Here is a 23,817-nt window from a genome sequence, read left to right on the forward strand (position 1 = left end):
AGAGGCTGGCTTTGTTCAAAAGGGCTATTGCTAACATGTTGTAAGCCGCCCTGAGTCTAAGGAGAAGGGCGGCATAAAAAGCAATCAATCAAACAAACAAAAAAATAAAATAAAATTGAAGTAGACCCGGAGACAGGATTCAAATAACTCGGTACTTTTATTTCAGCTCAGAGAAAGTGACTGTTCAGCAAGGCAAAGTGACTTCAGCGAGTACCGGCTGGCTCTGCTTGGAAAAGCCGCTTCTTTTATACTTTTGCGGCTCCCGCCAAAGCAAGAGCCAGCCGCGTCTGAGCCAATCAGGAGCGACTTCCTGCTTTGGCTCAGACAGCGCTTGAAGACGGAACAAACTATTTACAGAGAATACAAGGTAGCCATTTCGGGATACAACACCCCTCCCCTCATAGTTGGACACATCCATCAAGAAAGCCATGTGACAAAGTCGTCCAATCGCTGGGGCCTCCGCGAAGCCCGCTCCGACCTGCGCAGTTCCATTTCGCTTTCGACACCGACGGTGGAGGATGGCTCGCTGCTGTGTCCTCTGCGCGGCGGACTTGGCCTGGCGGGCCCAACGAAGGCTTCGGAGGAGGAGGAAGGCTCGGCGTCGCTGGATGGCTCCCCTAGGCCCGATAAGTCTATTTGCGCGTTCCGTAATTCGGGCAATGTCTCAAAGTCTGTTGAAGGGGGAGAGTCCATGTCAGTGGTTTGTGGCAATTGGCTTTCTGTTCGCTTTCGAATGTGGTCTATGTGTCGTTTCCACAAACGGCCATCCTCTAGCTTTACAATATAAGTTTTTGGTGCATTTTGTTTAACAACAATTCCCTTCATCCAGTTTACATTTCCATCAAAACTTTTTACATATACAGTTTGTCCCAAATACATTTCCCTTTCGGGCTTTATACACATTTGGTTATTGTTAATACAGAACCTTGGATTCAGCCTATCCAGTGGTGACCTTAATTTCCTCCCCATTAATAATTCTGCAGGGCTTACATGTGTGTGCGAGTTAGGGGTGATGTGTTGGGTGAGTAAGAATTGGTCTAAGTTTTGTTGCACATCCCCAGGGCCTGACCTGCGCAGTGCTTCCTTCGCCACACGAACGTAACGTTCTGCCAATCCATTAGCCCAGGGCGAGTAAGGCGAGATGAGGGCATGTCTAACCCCTAGGCCATCTAGGAACAATTCGAATTGCCTGGCTGTTAGCTGTGGACCATTGTCAGACACCAAAATATCTGGGCAACCATGGGAGGCAAACAGTCTACTCAAAACTTTGATGGTGGCACTTGTGGTTATGTTATTCATTGCTATTATCTCCACCCACTTGGAGAATGCATCCACCACTATTAAGAAATACTGGGACCCCACTGGACCCGCGAAGTCAATGTGGATTCTGGACCAAGGGCCAGCAGGCTGTTCCCACTCAGCCGGGGTTGTTTTGGGGGGATTAGGCCGTGACTCTTGGCATGGTTCACACTTTGAAACCCAGTTTTCAATTTCAGCATCCAGACCTGGCCACCATAGATGCCCCCTCGCTAGGCTCTTCATCCTGACAATCCCAGGATGTCCCACATGTAACATTTTGAGTACCTTTCCCCTTAGGCTTCTGGGGATGACCACTCTATCTCCCCACAACAAACAACCCTTTACATAAGATAACTCAAGTCTTTTGGCTTTGAAGTCACACAATTCAGGTTTCACAATATCATTTTGCCATCCCTTAAGTACACAGTTTATCACTTGTTTAAGGATTTGATCTTGCTGCGTGTGTGCAGCTACCTCTTTGGCCGTGGTTAGTGGGTTTTCCTCGAGCTCTATCAATAGCACATCTGCAGAAGGGACAGGGTCTTCCACTAAGTCTGTTATGGGACACCTGCTGAGGCCGTCTGCGTGATTAATTTCCTTCCCCCCCTTATGGGTGAGATCATACTGGTATCCTGAGAGGAAAAGGGCCCATCTGATCAATCTTGGAGACATAAAAGGTGGAGTAGGCTTATTGGGGGCTAGCAGACCCAGTAAAGGCTTGTGGTCTGTGACTAATTCAAAACTTCTACCAAAAATGTAGTTGTGGAATTTCTTTACCCCTGCCACTAAAGCTAGAGCCTCCTTGTCTAACTGACTGTAGTTTCTTTCTGTGCTGGTCATGGTTCTTGAAAAAAATGCTATTGGGGCTTCTGTTTTATTGGGCATGACGTGAGCTAGAACTGCTCCTATGCCGTATGGCGAGGCGTCGCACGTGAGCCTAATGGGTAGTGACGCACTATATTGGACAACTACGCTTTTGGAAGTTAGCAAATTCTTTATTTGGAAAAATGCTTCACGTTCAGTTTCCCCCCAGGTCCAGCGGGCCTCCTTCTGGAGTAAACGATGTAGAGGCTCTGCTACTGTTGCCTTCTGCTTTAAAAAAATGGAATAAAAATTAAGGAGGCCTAAAAATGCCTGCAGCTCATTCTTATCTCGTGGCTCTGGGGCTTCCCTAATGGCTCTTAACTTCTCTGTTGTGGGGTGGATACCTTCTTTGTCTATTTTGTATCCTAGAAATTCTATACTGTTGGTTCCCCAGACACATTTGTCAGGCTTGATTCTTAAGCCCTTGTCTTGTAGCCTTTTAAGTACTTCCCTTATTCTTTTGTTTACTTGTTCCTGGTTTTCCCCTGCAATTAAGATGTCATCAAAATATGGGATGGCCCCATTTACCCCTGACAATAGGCGTTCCATAATGCTCTGGAAAATTCCTGGGGCTATGCTTACCCCAAACTGTAACCTCGTGCATTTGAATGCTCCCCTATGTGTTACAATTGTTTGTGCGCATGCTGTTTGGTCATCGACCGGGAGCTGCTGGTAAGCTTGCGCGAGATCGATCTTTGCAAACCTTTTCCCCTCCCCCAGGGAGTGCAGGAGTTGCTGTACCACTGGGATGGGGTAGGGGTGGTGCTGGAGGGCCTTGTTAAGAGTTGATTTGTAATCTGCGCATACTCTTAGGGAACCATCTGGCTTCACCGGTGTGACTATGGGGGTTTCCCATGGTCCTTGTTCCACAGGGACCAAAATACCTTGGCTTATAAGTTTATCCAGTTGTAGGTCTAGTTTGGGGAGAAGTGGAAGGGGAACCCTGCGAGGTTTTAACCTGATTGGTGGGACCTTGGGGTCAATAGAAAACGATATAGGGGGCCCCTTGTACGACCCCAAAGTGGGGCTGAACACCTCAGGGAACTCTTGTACAAAGTTAGGCATATTATCACAGTTCACATTACACACACCCGAAATTTCAATCCCCAAAGGTTCCATCCAAGCCAATCCCAAGAGAGAGTGCTTAGCCCCTGTTACAATAAGCATGGGTAGGGTACATTTTACATTCTTGAATACAATAGGTACATTTGCTGTTCCCAGGACCGAGATCACCCCCCCTTGAAAATCTCTGATTACTAAAGAGGTTTGTTTTAAATCAGATTTAGACATGTTAGGCATATACAGCTTAAATTTTTCCCAAGGCATAATGGTATATCTAGACCCCGTATCAAGTTCCATCGAGCATGGTTGGTTATTTAGTAATAGTGAGATAACAATTTTAGCCCCCTTCTGTGTTGTCGTGTTGTTCACGAAAAATTTAGTGTTACCTCTATAGTAGTCGCGGTTAGCGGTTGAGTAGTTCCTTTGACTCGAATTGTGGAACGGTCTATTTTCTCGCGGTTGGGAGTTCTGGTTTTGAGGTCGTTGGTATCGTGGTGCGGCGAATGTCTCTTCTGGTGCCGTTGCTCTGCATGCGATGGCGATGTGGCCTCGACGGTTGCAGCGGCGGCATGTGGCGTCTCGGAAAGGGCATCGATGGCGCTGGTGGTTTCCCCGGCAGCCCGCGCAAGGGGCTGGGTGAGTTGTTCTGTGGTGTCTCGGCTGGTCTTGTACGAGGAAGCAGTTGTCCACGTTGTGAGCTGGTTGGTTGGGGTCGTCTGGTTCCACGGCGCGGGGAGACGCGGCGTCGATCTTTGCGATGAGTTCTCGCCTCCCGTGTTCTTTTAATTCTCTGGCTGCTGCGTCGGCGGCTTCTGCGGTTTGCGCGAGTTTAATTACGGTTTGTAGAGTCGGCTCTTCTTCGGTGAGGAGTTTGTTTCTCACCGTGGCGCTTTTCATGCCGAAAACTAAGGCATCTGTGAGGCGAGCTTCCGGGTCTTTAAACTTGCATTGAGCAAGTACTGTTCGAAGTCGCGTCGTGAACTGGTTGATTGATTCATTTTCCTTCTGAGCCATCATGGAAAACTGATGCCGATAAACCATGGCTGGTTTGGTCGGTTTGAAATGGCTCGATAGCTTCTCCTGTAGGACGTCCCACGCTACGGTTCTTGCTGGCTGTGGGTCGGTGAGAGTCTGGGCAATTCCACGGATTTCCGGGCCACAGTAATTCAGGAAAATTGCCCGTCTGCGATCGGCTTCGGTGTCCTGTATCCCTGCTGCCTCGAGGATGATCTCGAAGGTGGTCATGTATTCATCCCAGGACGTTTTTTCGGGATCGAAGAGTTCCGGAGCCTGGCCGATCTGGACTTTGTTCATGTTGCACGCGGTTTTCTTCCGTCCGTTCGTCGCCAGTGAAGTAGACCCGGAGACAGGATTCAAATAACTCGGTACTTTTATTTCAGCTCAGAGAAAGTGACTGTTCAGCAAGGCAAAGTGACTTCAGCGAGTACCGGCTGGCTCTGCTTGGAAAAGCCGCTTCTTTTATACTTTTGCGGCTCCCGCCAAAGCAAGAGCCAGCCGCGTCTGAGCCAATCAGGAGCGACTTCCTGCTTTGGCTCAGACAGCGCTTGAAGACGGAACAAACTATTTACAGAGAATACAAGGTAGCCATTTCGGGATACAACAAAAATAATAAAATAAAATAATAAAATAAAATAAAATAAAATAAAGGCTTCAAATGGCATCCTAAAGCCTCCTTCCTCATCATTCGCTATAAATGTCCGGCAGAGGCAGAGTTTATGGGCCAGGCTGGTGATCCCAAAACAACGGCTTGATTAAGCTGGCCTTTCCCTGTGTCAAAAGAAGGGCCCTAACCACGGTAGCCTATGCCTGCCTAACTGAAAACAGGCTCCACTGAGTTCAGTGGATAGAGCAGCCTTCCCCAGCCAATAGTTTGCTTGCAGCTTATAATACACTGCTCAAAAAAAATAAAGGGAACACTTAAGCAACACAATATAACTCCAAGTAAATCAAACTTCTGTGAAATCAAACTGTCCACTTAGGAAGCAACACTGATTGACCATCAAAGCCACACGCTGTTGTGCACATTCACGCTATGTACAGAACGAAGCATTCAATGAGAATTATTTCATTCATTCAGATCTAGGATGCGTTATTTGAGAGTTCCCTTTATTTATTTATTTTGAGCAGTATAAGTAAAATAATAAATATTAACACTAAAATTCCATTGGGGCCCAGATCAGAGAGTTGAGGGGGGGGGGAGTGAAATGTTTATTTCTTTGTTGAGGGGGGCATAACAGAAAATAATTGAGAACCACTGTCATAGAAACATAGAAACACAGAAGACTGACGGCAGAAAAAGACCTCATGGTCCATCCAGTCTGCCCTTATACTATTTCCTGTATTTTATCTTAGGATGGATATATGTTTATCCCAGGCATGTTTAAATTCAGTTACTGTGGATTTACCAACCACGTCTGCTGGAAGTTTGTTCCAAGGATCTACTACTCTTTCAGTAAAATAATATTTTCTCATGTTGCCTTTGATCTTTCCCCCAACTAACTTCAGATTGTGTCCCCTTGTTCTTGTGTTCACTTTCCTATTAAAAACACTTCCCTCCTGGACTTTATTTAACCCTTTGACATATTTAAATGTTTCGATCATGTCCCCCCTTTTCCTTCTGTCCTCCAGACTATACAGATTGAGTTCATGAAGTCTTTCCTGATACGTTTTATGCTTAAGACCTTCCACCATTCTTGTAGCCCGTCTTTGGACCCGTTCAATTTTGTCAATATCTTTTTGTAGGTGAGGTCTCCAGAACTGAACACAGGATTCCAAATGTGGTCTCACCTAAAGGGACACGCTGTCCTAAAGGGACACGCTGGCTCAGGCGGAGGAATGACCGGCAAAGGGCTTCCATGCGCAGGCGTTTTCCAATTCCCTCCGGAGTAATAAAATTCACGCTTGGGAAGAGCAGCGCACCAGCTCTATTGTGGTCAACAAGGCTCCGTTCCTCCCGGCCAAGGGATCCCATTGGGGGGCTCAGCATGAAAGCAGAATGAGGCCAGGCTGCTTCTGGCAACCCTACCTGAAGGTTGCTGATGAGGTCATTGGTGATCTGGCCCAGGACCGAGCGGACGTCCTCGACGGTGTAGCCCATCAAAGGGTCCACGGTCACTTGTTCTTTCACCGGTTCCTCTGCAAAAATGCCTCCTGGTTCCTAAAAGAGGGCAGGCAAATGCTCACCAAGCGACCCCTCTCCCCACACGGGTAAAACGGCCTGCTAGAGCAGATGGAGTCATCTGTGCCCCCTACGCCTAGGCCACTGACACGTTTCCTGCTGTCACTCCTGGCAGGAGACCCTCCCAAATTCTCTTATCTTTGTCCAGTCTTCAGCGAAAGCAGGAAAGATAAGGGCTGTGTGTGAGAGAAAGAGGGGGAGGGGAGAGGGAGAGAGAGGGAAAGGGAGGGGGAGGGAGAGAGGGGAGGGAGAGGGAGAGAGCGGAGGGAGGTGAGGGAGGGAAGAGAGGAGAGAGAGTGAGTGAGAGGGAGACAGAGAGAGAGGGAAGAAGACAAAGGGAAAGGGGAGAGGGGGGAGAGAGGGAGAGAGAGGGAGGGAAAGAGAGAGGGGAGGGAGAGGGAGATAGAGGGAGGGAGGGAGGGAGATAGAGAGAGAGTGAGGGAAGAGGAGAGGGATGGAGAGGGAGGGAGATAGAGAGAGGGAGAGCGACAGAGGGAGATAGAGAGAGGGAGAGAGGTGGAGAGAAGAGGGAGGGAGTGGGAGTGAGAGAGAGAGGGAGGGTGACAGAGGGAGAGAGAGGGAGAGAGGGGAGGGAGAGAGAGAGGGGAGAAGGACAGAGAGGGGAGAGAGGGAGAGAGAGGGAGGGAAGGAGAGGGGAGAGTGAGAGAGTGAGAGGGAAGACAGGGAGAGAGATAGGGTGACTGGGAGAGAGGGAGGGAGACAGAGAGAGAGGTGAGGGAGGGAGAGAGAGGGAGGGAGACAGAGAGAAGGGGGAGGGAGAGGGAATGGGAGAGAGTGAGAGAGAACATATGTATGTGTGATCATGAGTGAAGGCATACAGAGAACTCAATGTTGCTACTACGTCCTCTAAGCCAGGAAGAGGTGGGACATTTTGGAAGTGGAGGGGGGGCGGCTGAGAAGATTCATAGGTTGGGGCAAGGTCCTCTTCTGGTTGCTCAGAGCCGTCCGACCTTCCTAGGGGACGGAGCTGATCAGGGCAGCCGCTCAGTTAAGGCCACCAAAACCGTCTCCTGGGGAGGCAAGCCCAGATACGAAAGAGCTTGGCGATGGTCGGGTGGCCATTGTGCTTTCTTCCCCAGAGACCTCCACTTACCTTGGTCTCCACCACCTCCTCCTCCTCTTCCTCCCCTGGAGTCAGAGCTGCGAACTTGAAATAGATGTCACTGGGCAATCCTTCTTCCAAGCAGGCAGGAAAAGGGGTCTGCTCATACTTGACTAGTTCTACCACTTTCTGTTAAGAAGAAATAAAACAGAAAGAAAAGCAAAAGAGGTCACAGAAGAGCGACGCAACCAGTGATGGGCTACCAAAATTTTTACTACCACACTGTGGGCGGGGTTTGTGCATTTTCTTTCAACATCTTTCGGTGCAAATTGGGTGTTCTGGGGTGGAGCTCCATTTTCGCTACCCCACTGCTTTCCCACACATCCAGGCTGGACCGTGTTGTGGTTCAACCTGAGGCAGATCAAAGACCAGCTGCATCTCTGCTGGCTCCATGCCCGGAGGAGGCTGACAGCGAAGAGGAGGGGGCTGAGCAGTCGGACGGGGGAGGGTCCAGTCAGGAATGTGACGAGGAAGAACAGCATGGGTGCCCCGGGGAGGGGCTCTCCCCTGCCAGTAGCTTGGAGTCATTAGGTGACGAGGCACAAGCTGTCATTGACATGCGACAGAGACGTTTAGATCAAAGGAAGGAGCAATTAAGGAAATATTATCAGCATTGAATAAGGAACACCAGGGCTTGGGTGTGGTCCTCATTAGCAGGGAAGGGTTTATAAGGCAGGCAAGCTATTGAAGCCATGTGGAGTGTTATCAGTTTGGAGTTCCTGTAACCTGCATTGTTTCTCGGCGTCTCTGTTCCTGGCTTGTGGCCCAGCAGTCTTGAAGAACCGTGGGAGGTGTAGGTCTGTTATCTACAGCCTCGTCTTGGCAGCAAGAATCCTATATTGATGCATGGACAATTACCTTCGTGTATATATTTGGAGTTCGTGTTTTCCTGCTTTGTAAGGACATTTTCTGTTAGCTTCGTTTTCCTTGAACATTATAAAACTGAATTTGAATTTTACGGTGTGTCTGGCTTATCTTTTTGGGTTGGTTATAGCTTCCGGAGTGACCCAGACAGAACAGACCGGGATGGTTGGCACTCTGGTATGCTTATGCATGCCCCTTACAGACCTCTTAGGAATGGGGGGGAGATTGACTGTAGACAGTCTAGGGCAGTGAAGTTGAATCTATGGCACGAGCGCCACAGGTGGCACGCGGAGCCATATCTGCTGGCACGCGAACTGTTGCCCTAGCTCAGCTCCAACGTGCATGTGGGGGCTGGCCAACTTACTTTTGGCTTGCACAGACATTGTGGGAGAGTGTTTTTGGCTTCCAGAGCGCCTTGGGGAGATGGGGAGGGAAGCCTTTGGAGCTTGGGGAGGATGAAACACGAGCCTACTGGGCCCACCAGAAGTTGGGAAACAGTCCGTTTCTGGAATCTAGAAGGCCTCCAGGAGGGGGGGGGGAGAGTTCAAATTCAAGTTCAGGTTTATTGGATTTATATGCCGCCCCTCTCCGAAAACTCGGGGCGGCTAACAGCAATCATAGACAATATACAATAATAATCCAATACTAAAAGCAAATTAAAAGCCCTTAATATAGAAAACCAAACACACATACAAACATACCATGCATACCATTATAACGGCCTACGGGGAGAAGAAGTCTTAATTCCCCCATACCTGGCGGCAGAGGTGGGTTTTAAGTAGTTTACGAAAGGCAAGGAGGGTGGGGGCAATTCTAATCTCTGGGGGGAGTTGGTTCCAGAGGGCCGGGGCCGCCACAGAGAAGGCTCTTCCCCTGGGTCCCGCCAAGCTGTTTCCATCCTCCCCAGGCATTGAATGATGGCTGTGGGCACTCGTGCATGTGGGATAGCATGCGTGCCTACTCTTTCGGCACCCGAGAAAAAAAAAGGTTCGCCATCACTGGTCTAGGGTTAAATTTTTGGGGGTTTGGGGAAGAAACCACCAAATCTGGTAGTGATTCCAGGCATTGATCACTCTGTTGCTGAAGTCGTATTTTCCGCAGTCGATTTTGAAGCAGCTTACATTGCGTTTGTATACACTATGTGCTCATGTATTGTTGCGGATGAAGCGGAAGTAGTCATCGACAGGCAAGACATTGTGGCAGATTAGTTTATGAACTACATTTGGATCAGATCGAAGGCGACGTAGTTTTAAGCTATCTAAGCCCTAAATCTCAGGTCTGGTGGAATAAAGTATTCTGCTGTGAGTGGAGGAGTCTTTTTTGGACTCTCTCGATTGTGTCAATGTCGATAGGCAGTGCGGGATCCAGACAAGTGAGCTGTATTCGAGGATTCATGCGCCTTTACACGAATTGGTGGGTTCCCAATGATTCTGTGCACGGAATTTTCCTGGCGTTGGTCGGTCTCCTCATTCAAACAACTACTTAATCACAGAAAGGAGCATGTTTTTTTTGTAATCTCTGCAACGTTCGGCCAGGTTTGAAACGCACTTGTAGTTGCAATTCACAATTATTATTTTTTTTTAAAAAAGGAAGCCTTTTGTCGGCAGCAGAGATTTCTGAATTAAAAAACTAAGCTTTTGGGGGACAGAATGTTGTGATCCGCAAGGCAAGGCGGGTTTCTCTTTTATATTCTGCATTCCTAACAAGTCCAAGAGAAAAATCAGCATGAATGAATTGGGAAGATCGCCTCGAGCCAAATGTATTTAAATGAAGCTTTCTGATGCAATGCTTTTCTTTAAGCCGTACAATTAAGGCGTTGTATTTCCTTTAAACAAAACCTCATGTATGCCATTACCATTGATTATATCGTGAAAACTATTTTAAAAACGGGGAGACAAGGTCAGCATTACAATCCTGCTTTTATTTTAAAGTGACTCTTTTTTTACCCCTCCTGCAAAGAGAAATTTATTGTTTGTTCAGCAGGAAAAGGGCTCAGAGGGAAGGGAGCTCACATAGAACATTCGAAGAAAATCCATCCTGCTAATTTATTTAATGGCTGAGACATAGGCACCCCCCCACCCCATTTGCTGAATGCTCACCCCCTCCCACCCTTGGCCATTTGTCACCCATCACATTTCAAACAGGAGAGAGATGAATGCTGGATCAGTGGATTCTGCAAATCCCCCTTTTCTTCGGTCAACTCCAGACTGACCAACCTCCTCCATGTTGCAATAGCAGCAACAAAGAAGCTGCCACGATGTCTGTCTGTCTGTCTGTCTATCTATCTAGTATCTATCTATCTATCTGTCTGTCTGTCTGTCTGTCTATCTATCTATCTAGTATCTATCTATCTATCTATCTATCTATCTATCTATCTATCTATCTATCTATCTAGTATCTACCTACTTACCTACCTACCTACCTATCTACCTATCTGTCTATCTGTCTATCTAGTATCTATCTATTTACAGTATCTATCTATCTATCTATCTATCTATCTATCTATCTATCTATCTATCTATCTATCTATCTAGTATTTATCTATCTACAGTATCTATCTCTCTATCTCTCTATCTCTCTATCTATCTATCTATCTAGTATCTATCTGTCTACAGTATCTATCTATCTATCTATCTATCTATCATCTATCTATCTATCTAGTATCTATCTATCTACAGCATCTATCTATCTATCTATCTATCTATCTATCTATCTATCTATCTATCTATCTATCTATCTATCTATCTATCTATCTATCTATTCTCAAAACCCACCTCTGCCGTCAGGCATGGAGGAACTGAGATATTCTTTCCCCCTAGGCTTCTACAATTTATGCATGGTATGTTTGTATGTATGATTGGTTTTATAACAAGGGTTTTCACCTGTTTTAGTATTGGATTTCTACATGCTGTTTTTATCACTGTTGTTAGCCGCCCCTAGTCCACGGAGAGGGGCGGCATACAAATCCAATCAATCAATCAATCAATCAATCTCCTTTTGGAGGCAGAAGCCTGGAAGTCGAGTTGACCGTTCTAGCAGCATCTAATCGTAGTAAAAGCTCCTCCAAAAATCCAGGGGAAATCCAGATGAATGAGGCAAAAAAGAAACTTTTTTCTTTAGAAAGCTGATGCTTCGGGCAGAAATGGGAAACCAGTCTAGCCAAGTATTCTTATTCAGTTTTTTTCTTTCTTTGTAACATAAATTGTTTCAACTCCTACCCTCAAAATGACCTTATACAGCTCTGCATACCAGAACAACTAGACACAAGGAATGCCATCACTCTGCTAAATAACTAATTCCCACAACACTGTCAAATTATCAACTCTGTATTGATATTATTCTTCTCATCCTCCTTATCACCTATCTTGCAATGTCGTTTGGCGGGACCCAGGGGAAGAGCCTTCTCTGTGGCGGCCCCGACCCTCTGGAACCAACTTCCCCCCCAGATATCAGAGTTGCCCCCACCCTCCTTGCCTTTCGTAAGCTCCTAAAAAACCCACCTCTGTCGTCAGGCATGGGGGAATTGAGGCTTTCCCTTCCCTCTAGGCTTATAAAATTTATGCATGGTATGTCTGTATGTATGATTGGTTTCTTAAATTGGGGTTTTTTACATTACTTTTAATATTAGATTTGTTCATATTGTCTTTTTACTGTTGTTAGCCGCCCCGAGTCTGCGGAGAGGGGCGGCATACAAATCTAATTAATAAATAAAATAAATAAATCTCTTCCCACTAATGCCTATATCCCTGTAGCTTGTATCTTTACAATTTATATTGTTTTATTGTTTCAATTTGATTGCTTATTTGTATCCCATGACTATCACTAAGTGTTGTGTTTTATGATTTTTGATGAATGCATTTTGTTTTGTTTTGTTTATCTACACTGAGAGCATCTGCACCAAAGACAGATTCCTTGTGTGTCCAATCACACTTGGCCAATAAAAGAATTCTATTCTGTTCTAAATTAACTCTACTTGCGTTTTAATTCTCTATACAGAGAATTTGGAATTCCTTCTGCGATCCAGCCTTTCATGCATTGATTTTATTTAAAATACCCTCATGGCCTCATAGTCATCATGAAATTTAATGAAAAGAAGGACTAGGGGAGACATGACAGCAGTCTTCCAATATCTCGAGGGCTGCCACAAAGAAGAGGGAGTCAAGCTATTCTCCAAAGCACCTGAAAGTAGAACAAGAAGCAATGGGTGGAAACTAAACAAGGAGAGAAGCAACTTAGAACTACAGTTGGAACGGTTGATCAGTGGAACAGCTTGCCTCCAGAAGTTGTGAATGCTCCAACACTGGAAGTCTTAAAGCAGATTAGATGTTGGATAACCATTTGTCTGAAGTAGTATAGGTTTCCCTGTCTAAGTAGGGGGTTGGACTAAAAGACCTCCAAAGTCCCTTCCATCTCTGTTGATAATAATAATAGTAATAGTAATTCACCTATCACCTATCTTGCAATGTTGTTTGGCGAGACCCAGGGGAAGAGCCGCACGAATCCCAGCGACCAGTTAGGTCCCACAGAGTGGGCCTTCTCCGGGTTCCGTCAACTAAACAATGTCGTTTGGCGGGACCCAGGGGAAGAGCCTTCTCTGTGGCAGCCCCGGCCCTCTGGAACCAACTCCCCCCAGAGATTAGAATAGACCCCACCCTTCTTGCCTTTCTCAAGCTCCTTAAAACCCACCTCTGTCGTCAGGCATGGGGGAACTGAGATATTCTTTCCCCCTAGGCTTCTACAATTTATGTATGGTATGTTTGTATGTATGATTGGTTTTTAAAATAAGGGTTTTTAACTGTTTTAGTATTGGATTGTCGCATGTTGTTTTTACCACTGTTGTTAGCCACCCCGAGTCTTTGGAGAGGGGCGGCATACAAATCTAATAAATAATAATAATAAAAATAATAATAATAATAATAGTAATAATAATAATAATAATAATAATAATAATAATAATAATAATAGCAGACCATGTAAAGAAACAGACAAGACAATCGATCACATACTCAGCTGCTGCAAAAAGATCGCACAGACCGACTACAAGCATAGACACGATGCTGTGGCACAGATGATCCACTGGAACTTGTGCCAGAATGACCATCTACTAATGGCAAAGAACTGGCAAAGAAAGTGGTCAAAAATGAGCAAGCAAAGCTACTGTGGGACTTCCGACTTCCGACTGACTAAATTTTGGAACATAATACACCAGACATCATGATTGTGGAGAAAAAGAAAGTATGGATCATCGACATCGCAATCCCAGGAGACAGCAGAATTGAGAAGAAGCAGCTAGAGAAATTTGCGAAATACGAAGATCTAAAAATCGAGCTGCAACGACTCTGGCATAAGCCAGTGAAAGTGGTCCCAGTGGTCCTTGGCACACTGGGCGCAGTGCCAAAGGATCTCAGCGGACATTTGACAACCATCAGAATTGACAAAATCTCCATCTGCCAATTGCAAAAGGCAGCTTTACTGGGATTGGCACACATAATTCGCCGCTACATCACGCAGTCCTAGGTGCTTGGGAAGCACCTGACTGGTGATGAAATACGAAAATCCAGCATAGTGATCTCGTTTACTGTGTTGTATTGTCAACAACAACAACAACATATTTTGCAACGTCTCCCATCTTCCAGGGAGATTCTGCTATTCTTGTGCCTTTTAAGTTTCTGAAAACTCTGTTAAAAGCTTAAACGGTTATTTAAAAAGCCACTAATTTCTTAAAAGTGAGAATATAAACCAATTATTTAGTCTGGATGGGGATAGTTTTTGCCAAGCTTGCTCAATTATTCGCAAGCTCTATGTGCTAACTACACATTTCTGCTTGGGGAGAGTGAAAGAGTATCCAGACACGTCTGGGCTCGTTCAAAGGATGAATACAATAAAGTCCTGTGACTCATGAGTTATCAAGGAGATGTTTATGTAATATTAAAATCCGCTCCTGATCTGCAGATAGCAAGCGTTTTTATTTTCTCTGCTGCCTCTTCAGTTCGAATCCATTTCCCTCCCACCCACAAAACCCAGATGGAATATATCTTGGCCAATTCTTCTCGATAGACACCACTGCGTTCTGAAGATTGGTATCAAAACAATGAGGGCTAGAAACTTTTTTTCCCAAAGCAGAACAAGAGCTTGAAAATAGCCCGTGGCCGCACATATATGTTTAGGAATTATTCTATGTACACAGCTCCTGTTGCTGTTTGCTCTCCGAGTCTTCGGAGAGGGGCGGCATACAAATCCAAGTAATAAATAAATAATAAATAAATAAAATTGCAGATACATAAAGCACCACTAATTTTTTTTTTCTGGTCTCATGATCAGCACAAAGGCAATCTCACTCTACTCTCCAGAGCCTACAAAACTTTTGCCAGACCCATCCTTGAATACAGTTCATCTGTCTGGAACCCATACCACATCTCGGACATTAACACCCTTGAAAACGTCCAAAGATACTTCACCAGAAGAGCCCTTCACTCCTCCACTCGAAACAGAATACCCTACGAAAGCAAACTATCAATCCTATGTCTAGAAAGCTTAGAACTATGTCGTCTAAAATTATTGCCCACAAGATCATATGCTGCAACGTTCTACCTGTCAATGACTATTTCAGCATCAATCGCAACAACACAAGAGCATGCAACAGATTCAAACTTAATATTAACCGCTCCAAAATTGACTGTAAAAAATATGACTTCAGCAACCGAGTTGTCGAAGCGTGGAACTCATTACCTGACTCAGTAGTGTCAACCCCTAACCCCCAACATTTTTTCCCTTAGACTATCCACAATTGACCTCTCCAGGTTCCTTAGAGGTCAGTAAGGGGCGTGCAGAAGTGCACCAGTGTGCCTTCCATCCCCTGTCCAATTGTCTCTCCTCATCTCATTTATCTTTTCTTCCTTTCAAATATGTTCACCTACATTTATATCTTTTCTTCTATTCTTTTCTTTACTTATATTATTACATATCTTTCGCTTCAATGTGTATTATGTATTGGACAAAATAAATAAACAAACAAAACAAAGGGATTTTAATTTTATCAAACATATCCCTACAGTAAAACCACATAGGACCCTGTATTTTAATTATGGAATTATATTAACAATACTTTTTTTTATTTTTTATTTTGCATTTGCTGGTTCCAAAGGTATGACGAACTATGGAAAGTGCAAACATCTCTATTAGTCAGTATCAACATACAATTTTAAGAGATGTTTGCCATCAGCTCAATCATCTACGGTTTATATTTCCTCCCCTTCATATTTAACTGTTTCAACTCCTACCCTCAAAACGTCGCTACAGAGCACTGCACACCAAGACAACTAGACACAAGAACAGTTTTTTCCCGAATGCCATCACTCTACTAAACAAATAATTCCCTCAACACTTTCTACTAAATCTACACTTCTATTCTACTAGTTTTTCTCATCATTCCTATCACCCATTTCCTCCCATGTTGACTGTATGACTGTAACTTGTTGCTTATATTCTAAGATTTTTATTAAAATTGCTTCTTCATTGCTTATTTGACCCCTATGACAATCATTAAGTGTTGTACCACATGATTCTTGACAAATGTATATTTTATTTTATGTACGCTGAGAGCATATGCACCAAGACAAATTCCTTGTGTGTCCAATCACACTTGGCCAATAAAATTCTATTCTATTCTATTCTATTCTATTCTATTCTAACCCATTAATTACTAACATAAAAAAACCCACCGTCAATGTGACAATACTTAGTCTGAGATTTCAGATATTAAATAGGTTTGAAATGTTCTTCCCTTGCCTTGTTCCTGCACTGTGTCTCCTCCTCCTCTTCCACTGTCCAACTAAAAAATCTTCCTTTATTCCCAATATTTATCCTTCTCCCCAAAATGACTGTCTTAGCTTCCCCCATCGATGCTCAATCCAGGTTGGGTCATACTTAGTGTTCGGCGAACCAAACCCGCACAATTCAGGTCCATACCGAATTTTATGGTGTTCGGCATGCCGGATCCAAACCCGAAGTTTTTTTAAAATTCGTGCTCCGGTTCGGCGTTAGTGTCAAACACCGCGAAAGCCACCGTCCGGCTGTCATCTGCTGAGAAGAGGAGGAAGGCGAACATCGGGGAGCTGTCAGCCAGTCGGGAGGATGGGAGGGAGGCACAAAAGGAGCTGGGGAATCCCTCCCACAAAGAGATTCCAGGGGCGGAGCTTTGACATCACGTATACCGGCAAGTTGCTAAGGACGCCAAGGAAGTGATTCCATCCAGGAAGTGATGACCTTGGCGTCCTTAGCAACCTGCCGGTATACGTGATGTCAAAGCTCCGCCCCCGGAATCTCTTCGTGGGAGGGATTCCCCAGCTCCTTCAAAGGGAGGTCTTTTCACGTAAAAATAAACAACGCCGCAGCGGCGCTGCAAGCAAAGGGCAGTCCTTTCATGTAAAAATAAACTTGTTTATTTTTACGTGAGAGGACCTCCCTTTGCTTGAGTGCCGCTGCGGTGTCCTTTTTCGTAAAAATAAAAATAAATAAAAATAAAAAATCTGTAAAAATAAAAAACGATGGGATTCCAGGGGCGGAGCTTTGACGTCACGTAGCGTTCGGAGTTCGAGTTCGGGTTCAGTTTGGGTTCGGCCGAACTTGCCGAACCCGGACACCGTTGGGTTTGCCCATCACTAGTCATACTAGTAGCCCTACCTCTGCTCTGATATTGTCCCTGACATATTTGTCACCCTCTTTTCCACCAGCATATTCTGCACCTGGATCCTCCAAGAATGACGACTGGACCGGCTTCAAATTGAATATACACCAGAACTCCCCCTTTTAGGAATATTTAAGAAAAACTACCCTAAGAATATCAAATATCTGATACAGTCATACCTCGTCTTATGAACCTAATTGGTTCCAGGGGGAGGTTCGTAAGACGAAAGGTTCGTAAGATGAAACATTGTTTCCCATAGGAAACAATGTAAAGTCAATTAATCCGTGCAACCAAAAAAAAACCCCCCGCAAAAAAACGCTGCCGCCCGGCTGTCACCTTTTAAAACAGCCGGGTGGCTTTCCAGCAGCCTCCAAAAGCCGAACGCCAAACCTGAACTTCCGTGTTCGGAGGCTGCTGGAAAGCCGCGCGGCTGTTTTAAAAGGTCGCAGCCGGGCTGGGGGGCTTCCCAGCAGCCTCCCGAACCGAACCCGGGGTTCAGAAAAATTTTGCCTCTTCTTACGATCTTTTTTCGAGTTACGAACCAGCATTCGGAGGCTGCTGGGAAGCCCCGCTGCCCGGCTGTCACCTTTTAAAACAGCCAGGGGGCTTTCCAGCAGCCTCCCGAACGCCGGTTCGTAACTCGAAAAAAGTTCGTAAGAAGAGGCAAAATTTTTCTGAACCCCGGGTTCGTATCACGAGTTGTTCGTAAGACGAGGGGTTCATATCTTGAGGTACAACTGTACTTCATATTATCGCGGTGGCTAGACTCACCTTTGCCCAATTTTGGAAAGATTCAGAATTTCCCCCAGAAAGTACAATAATTAGAAAAAATATATGAATGTGCAGAGATGGATAGATTAATGATTGATTTGTGAGGCCAAAAAGATTCAGGATATTTTAAATGCTATCAATGGGTCGGGCATAGGAAAACAAAATGAAAAGAAAGAGCTAAAATTGAAGCACAATTATGTACTGTATATAGAAGGCCACTGCAACAACATAGCCAAGAAGGCTTCAAGAGTTGTAAACCTAATCCTACGTAGCTTCTGCTCTGGCAATCTCACACTACTTACCAGAGCTTACAAAACGTTTGCCAGACCCATCCTCGAATATAGCTCATCTGTTTGGAACCCATATCGCATCTCAGACATTAACACCCTTGAAAATGTCCAAAGATACTTCACCACAATAGCCCTTCACTCCTTTACTCGAAACAGAATACCCTACGAGACTAGACTTTCAATCCTGGGCCTAGAAAGTTTAGAACTAAGACGCCTTAAACAAGATCTAAGTATTGCCCACAAGATCATATGCTGCAACGTCCTGACTGTCGGCGACTACTTCAGCTTCAACCACAACAACACAAGAGCACACAACAGATTTAAACTTAATATTAAACGCTCCAAACTTGACTGTAAAAAATATGACTTCAGTAACAGAGTTGTCGAAGCATGGAACTCATTACCGGACTCCATAGTGTCATCCCCAAACCCCCAACACTTTACCCTTAGATTATCTACAGTTGACCTATCCAGATTCCTAAGAGGTCAGTAAGATATATTTTACTATGAGTATCTCCTCTATAACCTTCATCATGTATTTTACTATGTGTATATAGATATATACCCACTAAAACCCTCATTGTGTATTGGACAAAATAAGTAAGTAAGTAAGTAAGTAAGTAAGTAAGTAAGTAAGTAAGTAAGTAAGTAAGTAAGTAAGTAAGTAAGTAAGTAAATAAATAAATAGAAATGTACAATGTATAAGTATATAGAAGAGTACAATGTATAAGTTAGAATTATTTAGCATACCAGTATAAAATATAAGTATCTTATCTATCCTAACAAAATCAGATTAAGTGTAGCACGATTTAATGTATTTCAGTTTATAAAATGTAATGAAGCTCAAAAGAAAAATACGCAATGATGTATCAGTGCTGAACTACTTACTGTACTTGTTGTGATTTTGGGGTTTTTTTAAATTAAAAATTAATAAACTCTATTTTTTAAAAAATAAAGATGGTCAGCTGCTACCATTCCGGCCCCAGTCAGTCTGCGTCTTATGGGACTCCTGGAAGACGCAGCCCCAGACATCTGGAAGGGGCTCAGGATGGGAAATCTGAAGTTGACCTCCCAAAGCTTGTTCTGGACTTCTGAGTCCTCACTGGCACCACCCAAAATGCCCAAAGGCAGTTCCTTTCCAGCAAGATGTCAGGCCAAAACCATTGTTAACTTGGAGACTTTGGCCTGCCACACTTTATGCTTTAGAAGGTATTCCTGCTGTGAGAACTTGGGAGGGGCTCGTTGCATGGGTGTGGTTGAGATGTAGGCATAACAAATTCCTTCTACATTCTCAAGGTCATCCGTTGTTCAGCACCTGCCCGGAAGCTGATGGGAATAACGGACACGTTGGCAGAAGGAGACGGGTCAATATGATTTGATTGATTTGATTTTATTGGATTTGTATGCCGCCCCTCTCCGTAGACTCGGGGCGGCTAACAACAGTAGTAAAACAGCATATGACAATCCAATATTAAAACAGTTAGAAACCCTTATTGTAAAACCAAACATACATACAGACATACCATGCATAAAATTGTAAAGGCAGAAGGAGGAAAGAGTATCTCAATTCCCCCATGCCTGGCGGCAGAGGTGGGTTTTAAGAAGCTTACGAAAGGCGAGGAGGGTGGGAGCAATTCTAATCTCTGGGGGGAGTTGGTTCCAGAGGGCTGGGGCGCCACAGAGAAGGCTCTTCCCCTGGGTCCCACCAAATGACAATGTTCAGTTGACAGGACACGGAGAAGGCCCACTCTGTGGGACCTAACTGGTCGCTGGGATTCGTGCAGCAGAAAGCGGTCCCTGAGATAGTCTGGTCCGGTGCCATGAAGGGCTTACATGTGGGTGTGAAAACAAGGGAATGAACTTTACACTGGGTGGAGAAACCCTTGTAGCTCGAAATTCGGGTTTCTCAGAGATGTGCCTCTGTGGCTCTGTTAATAAATTGGAACTTTGAGGAATGTTTCGATCGGACTCTGATTTGATTCCGGATGCTATTTGGAATCCTGGCACACGAATCAGTTCTTCGAAAGAAACCCATGTAGGAAAATAAACTTAAGAATCTTTAAACTAGAAGTAGCAGGGCATACATTCTTCAAAATCACAGAAACTGCAAGCTAGAGTTTCTTTTATAAATACAGTGGTACCTCTACTTAAGAACTTAAGTAGAAAAGTTTGTAAGAAGAAGCAATTTTTCCCATAGACATCAATGTAAAAGCAAATAATGTGTGAGACTGGGGAAACCACAGGGAGGGTGGAGGCCCTGTTTCCTCCCAGGAGATTCCTAGAGAGGCCCCACGGAGGCTTCTCCCTGCCTTTTCTAGCCCTGTTTCCTCCCAGGAGATTCCTGGAGAGGCCCCATGGAGGCTTCTTCCCGCCTTTTCTAGCCCTCTTTCTTCCCAGGAGATTCCTAGAGAGGCCCCACGGAGGCTTCTCCCTGCCTTTTCTAGCCCTGTTTCCTCCCAGGAGATTCTTAGAGAGGCCCCACGGAGGCTTCTCCCCGCCTTTTCTAGCCCTGTTTCCTCCCAGGAGATTCCTGGAGAGGCCCCACGGAGGCTTCTCCCCGCCTTTTCTAGCCCTGTTTCCTCCCAGGAGATTCCTGGAGAGGCCCCACGGAGGCTTCTCCCTGCCTTTTCTAGCCCTGTTTCCTCCCAGGAGATTCCTAGAGAGGTCCCACGGAGGCTTCTCCCTGCCTTTTCCGGTTACAGTTTCGGAGGCTCAAGTTTGTAAGTGGAAAATGGTTCTTGAGAAGAGGCAAAAAAAAATCTTGAACACCCGGTTCTTATCTAGGAAAGTTCTTAAGTGGAGGCTTTCTTAGGAAGAGGTACCGCTGTATTATGCTTTTAGCTAAATGTCTGTTCAACAAGAAGATATAAAGGCTGTAATTGGGTGCTATGTGACAGCAGAAATAGCGGGCAAAAGGGCTTTGGCCTTTTCTGCCCAGCATCTCATTTTCTGTTAAAACAACCGTCCTTCTTCAGGCTGCAAATTGAATTACTGACTTTCTACCAATCCAACCCAGCTATAGGAACCAGCAGGGATATGCAATTCTGGGTGGTTTTTTTTTTAAAGCATTTCAAAATAGATGTGATTGTGTGAAGAAATTGGTTGTGAATATTCCTTGCCTGTGAAGAGCAGCGAATCTCAACCCATTTCCATATTTCTAATTAACACCGACTTAAAAATAAAACTCTTGCCATAGCCCACTTCAATCAAAACGGGGACATACAAAATTCATTTTATCAGAAAACTCACTGGTGGTGATTCGAGAGACTTCAATTTTTCACGTCTGAATTGCTAAAAATTACGTTATTAATGTGCACTCCCCTCTCCTGCAATCAGTGGGGGGAGAGACTGAAATTTTAGATGTTTCCAGATTTTATCCAAAGCTGCATTAACAGAGGGATACAATCTAGGACTAGGAAGGTACTAGTAACACTCTGTAAAGCCTTAGTTAGACCACACCCAGAGTACTACATCCGGTTTTGGTCACCACACTACAAAAAAAGACATTGAAACTCTGGAGAAAGTGCAGATGAGAGCAACCAGGATGAAAAGGGGACTAGAAAATATAACATACGAAGAGCGGTTGCAGGAACTGGGCATGGCCAGTCTAACCAAGAGAAGGACCAGGGGAGACATGATAGCAGTGTTGCAATATTTGAGGGGCTACCACAGAGAGGAGGGGGGTCAGGCTATTTTCCAAGGCACCAAAAGGTCAGACAAGGAATAATGGATCTAAGTTGACCAAGGAGAGATTCAACCTGGAAAGTATTGCCCACAAGATCATATCCTGCAATGTCCTGCCTGCCGGCGACGACTTCAGCTTCAACCACAACAACACAAGAGCACACAACAGATTTAAACTTAATATTAACCGCTCCAAACTTGACTGTAAAAAATATGACTTCAATAACCGAGTTGTCGAAGCGTGGAACTTATTATCGGACTCCATAGTGTCATCCCCAAACCCCCAACACTTTACCCTTAGATTATCTACGATTGACCTATCCAGATTCCTAAGAGGTCAGTAAGGGGTGACTACAAGTGCACTAGAGTGCCTTCTGTCCCCTGTCCTATTGCTCTCCTATATCTCCTATACCTTCCTTCTATTCCTATATCTCTTCTTCTATTCTTTCATTGATATATTCTATTACTATATCTTCTTTTCTATTCTTTCTTAGATATATTTTACTATGAGTATCTCCTCTATAACCTTTATCATGTATTTTACTATGTGTATATAGATATATACCCACTAAAACCCTCATTGTGTATTGGAATGAATGAATGAAAAAATAAAAACATAAATGTGTATGTGTGTGTGTGTGTGTGTGTGTGTGTGTATCTATCTATCTATCTATCTATCTATCTATCTATCTATCTATCTATCTATCTATCTATCTATCTATATGTAGATTGTTCTGAGTTTGGGTTTTGCCCCGTGTCCGTGTAGGATTTGGAAATTTCTGGCGACGTTTCGACGAGGTCTCACTCGTCATCTTCAGGCTGGTGTTTCTGTCCTTGTTCTCAGGCGAACACTGCGAGACCTGAGCTGCCTTCCTTCTATAAATACTGGTGGCTGGGTGTGGTTTGATGGCTCAGCAATTGCCTGCTGTGTAGAAACTTCCTGGTGGGTCAGTGGGGTAACAATTGGGGTCGTTGATGTAGCTGAGGTATGCTGATTAGTTAATGATTATGGATTAGTCCGGCACCCCTTGAATTCCTTATCTAGCGCCAATTTAAATTTCACCCTTAGTTGCTGGCTAGATTCTTGGGTACAAGTAGCAATAAAAAAACTCTTCTGTGCTTTGAACTTAACTCTTGTTCCTGATTATTTGCACCTGACATTTCCCCACCTTTCAACCTGATGACATTTGTTTTAAGAATCATTTTTATTGAATTTTCTACATTAAGAAAACACAAACATAACTTTTAAACAAACATCAACACGAGTACAAATCCAACTATTTTTCAAGTAAGTTAACCTCCAACTATTTCCTTCTTATCCATATACTATAAAATTATATATCTATACAAATATTATCATATCATACTCATTTTCATTGTAAATCCATTTTTGTTTTTCTTATCCATTTGTAGCACAATGTCCAGATATCATAATAGTCTTTTTTATCATTTATTGCCACAGTTAGCCAATCTATTTCTGAACACTCATATACTTTCTTAATTATTTCTCTATCCTCTGGTATCCTTGAATTGTTCCATTTTTGTGCATACATAATTCTTGCTGCTGTCACAATATGTAATAGCAGATTTATTTATTTATTTATTTAATTAATTAATTTATTTAATTTATTAATTAAATTTGTATGCCGCCCCTCTCCGTAGACTCGGGGTGGCTCACAGCAGTGATAGAAACAATGTACAATACAAATTTAATAATACGAAGTTAAAAACCCATAATTTAAAAAAACATGCACACAACACACCATACATAAATTATATAGGCCTGGGGAAGATATTTCAATTCCCCCATGCCTGACGGCAGAGGTGGGTTTTGAGAAGTTTACAAAAGGCTAGGAGGGTTGGGGCAATTCTGATCTCTGGGGGGAGTTGGTTCCAGAGGGCCGGGGCCACCACAGAGAATGCTCTTCCCCGGGGTCCCGCCAAATGACATTGTTTAGTCGACAGGACCCGGAGA

The 23,817-nt window shown here is 44.3% G+C and overlaps 1 protein-coding gene across 2 annotated transcripts in view; it reads right to left on the bottom strand.

Annotated features, from left to right (window-relative positions):
* Positions 1-23,817, bottom strand: part of LOC139155634 (ciliary-associated calcium-binding coiled-coil protein 1-like) — a 76,550-nt gene that overhangs the window by 11,700 nt on the left and 41,033 nt on the right. Inside the window, exons 6-8 of one of the 2 annotated variants that reach the window (XM_070730848.1) lie at positions 7,539-7,676; positions 6,272-6,403; positions 139-671 (exon numbers count right to left, since the gene is read on the bottom strand). In XM_070730848.1, the coding sequence (XP_070586949.1) occupies positions 633-671; positions 6,272-6,403; positions 7,539-7,676 (309 nt within the window). In that variant the 3' untranslated portion in view covers positions 139-632. Of the gene's footprint in view, positions 1-138; positions 672-6,271; positions 6,404-7,538; positions 7,677-23,817 lie in introns of those variants that run through there. The other variant, XM_070730847.1, reaches the window with a different exon arrangement.

This window comes from Erythrolamprus reginae, unplaced genomic scaffold, assembly GCF_031021105.1.
Source record: "Erythrolamprus reginae isolate rEryReg1 unplaced genomic scaffold, rEryReg1.hap1 H_36, whole genome shotgun sequence".
NCBI lineage: Eukaryota > Metazoa > Chordata > Lepidosauria > Squamata > Dipsadidae > Erythrolamprus > Erythrolamprus reginae.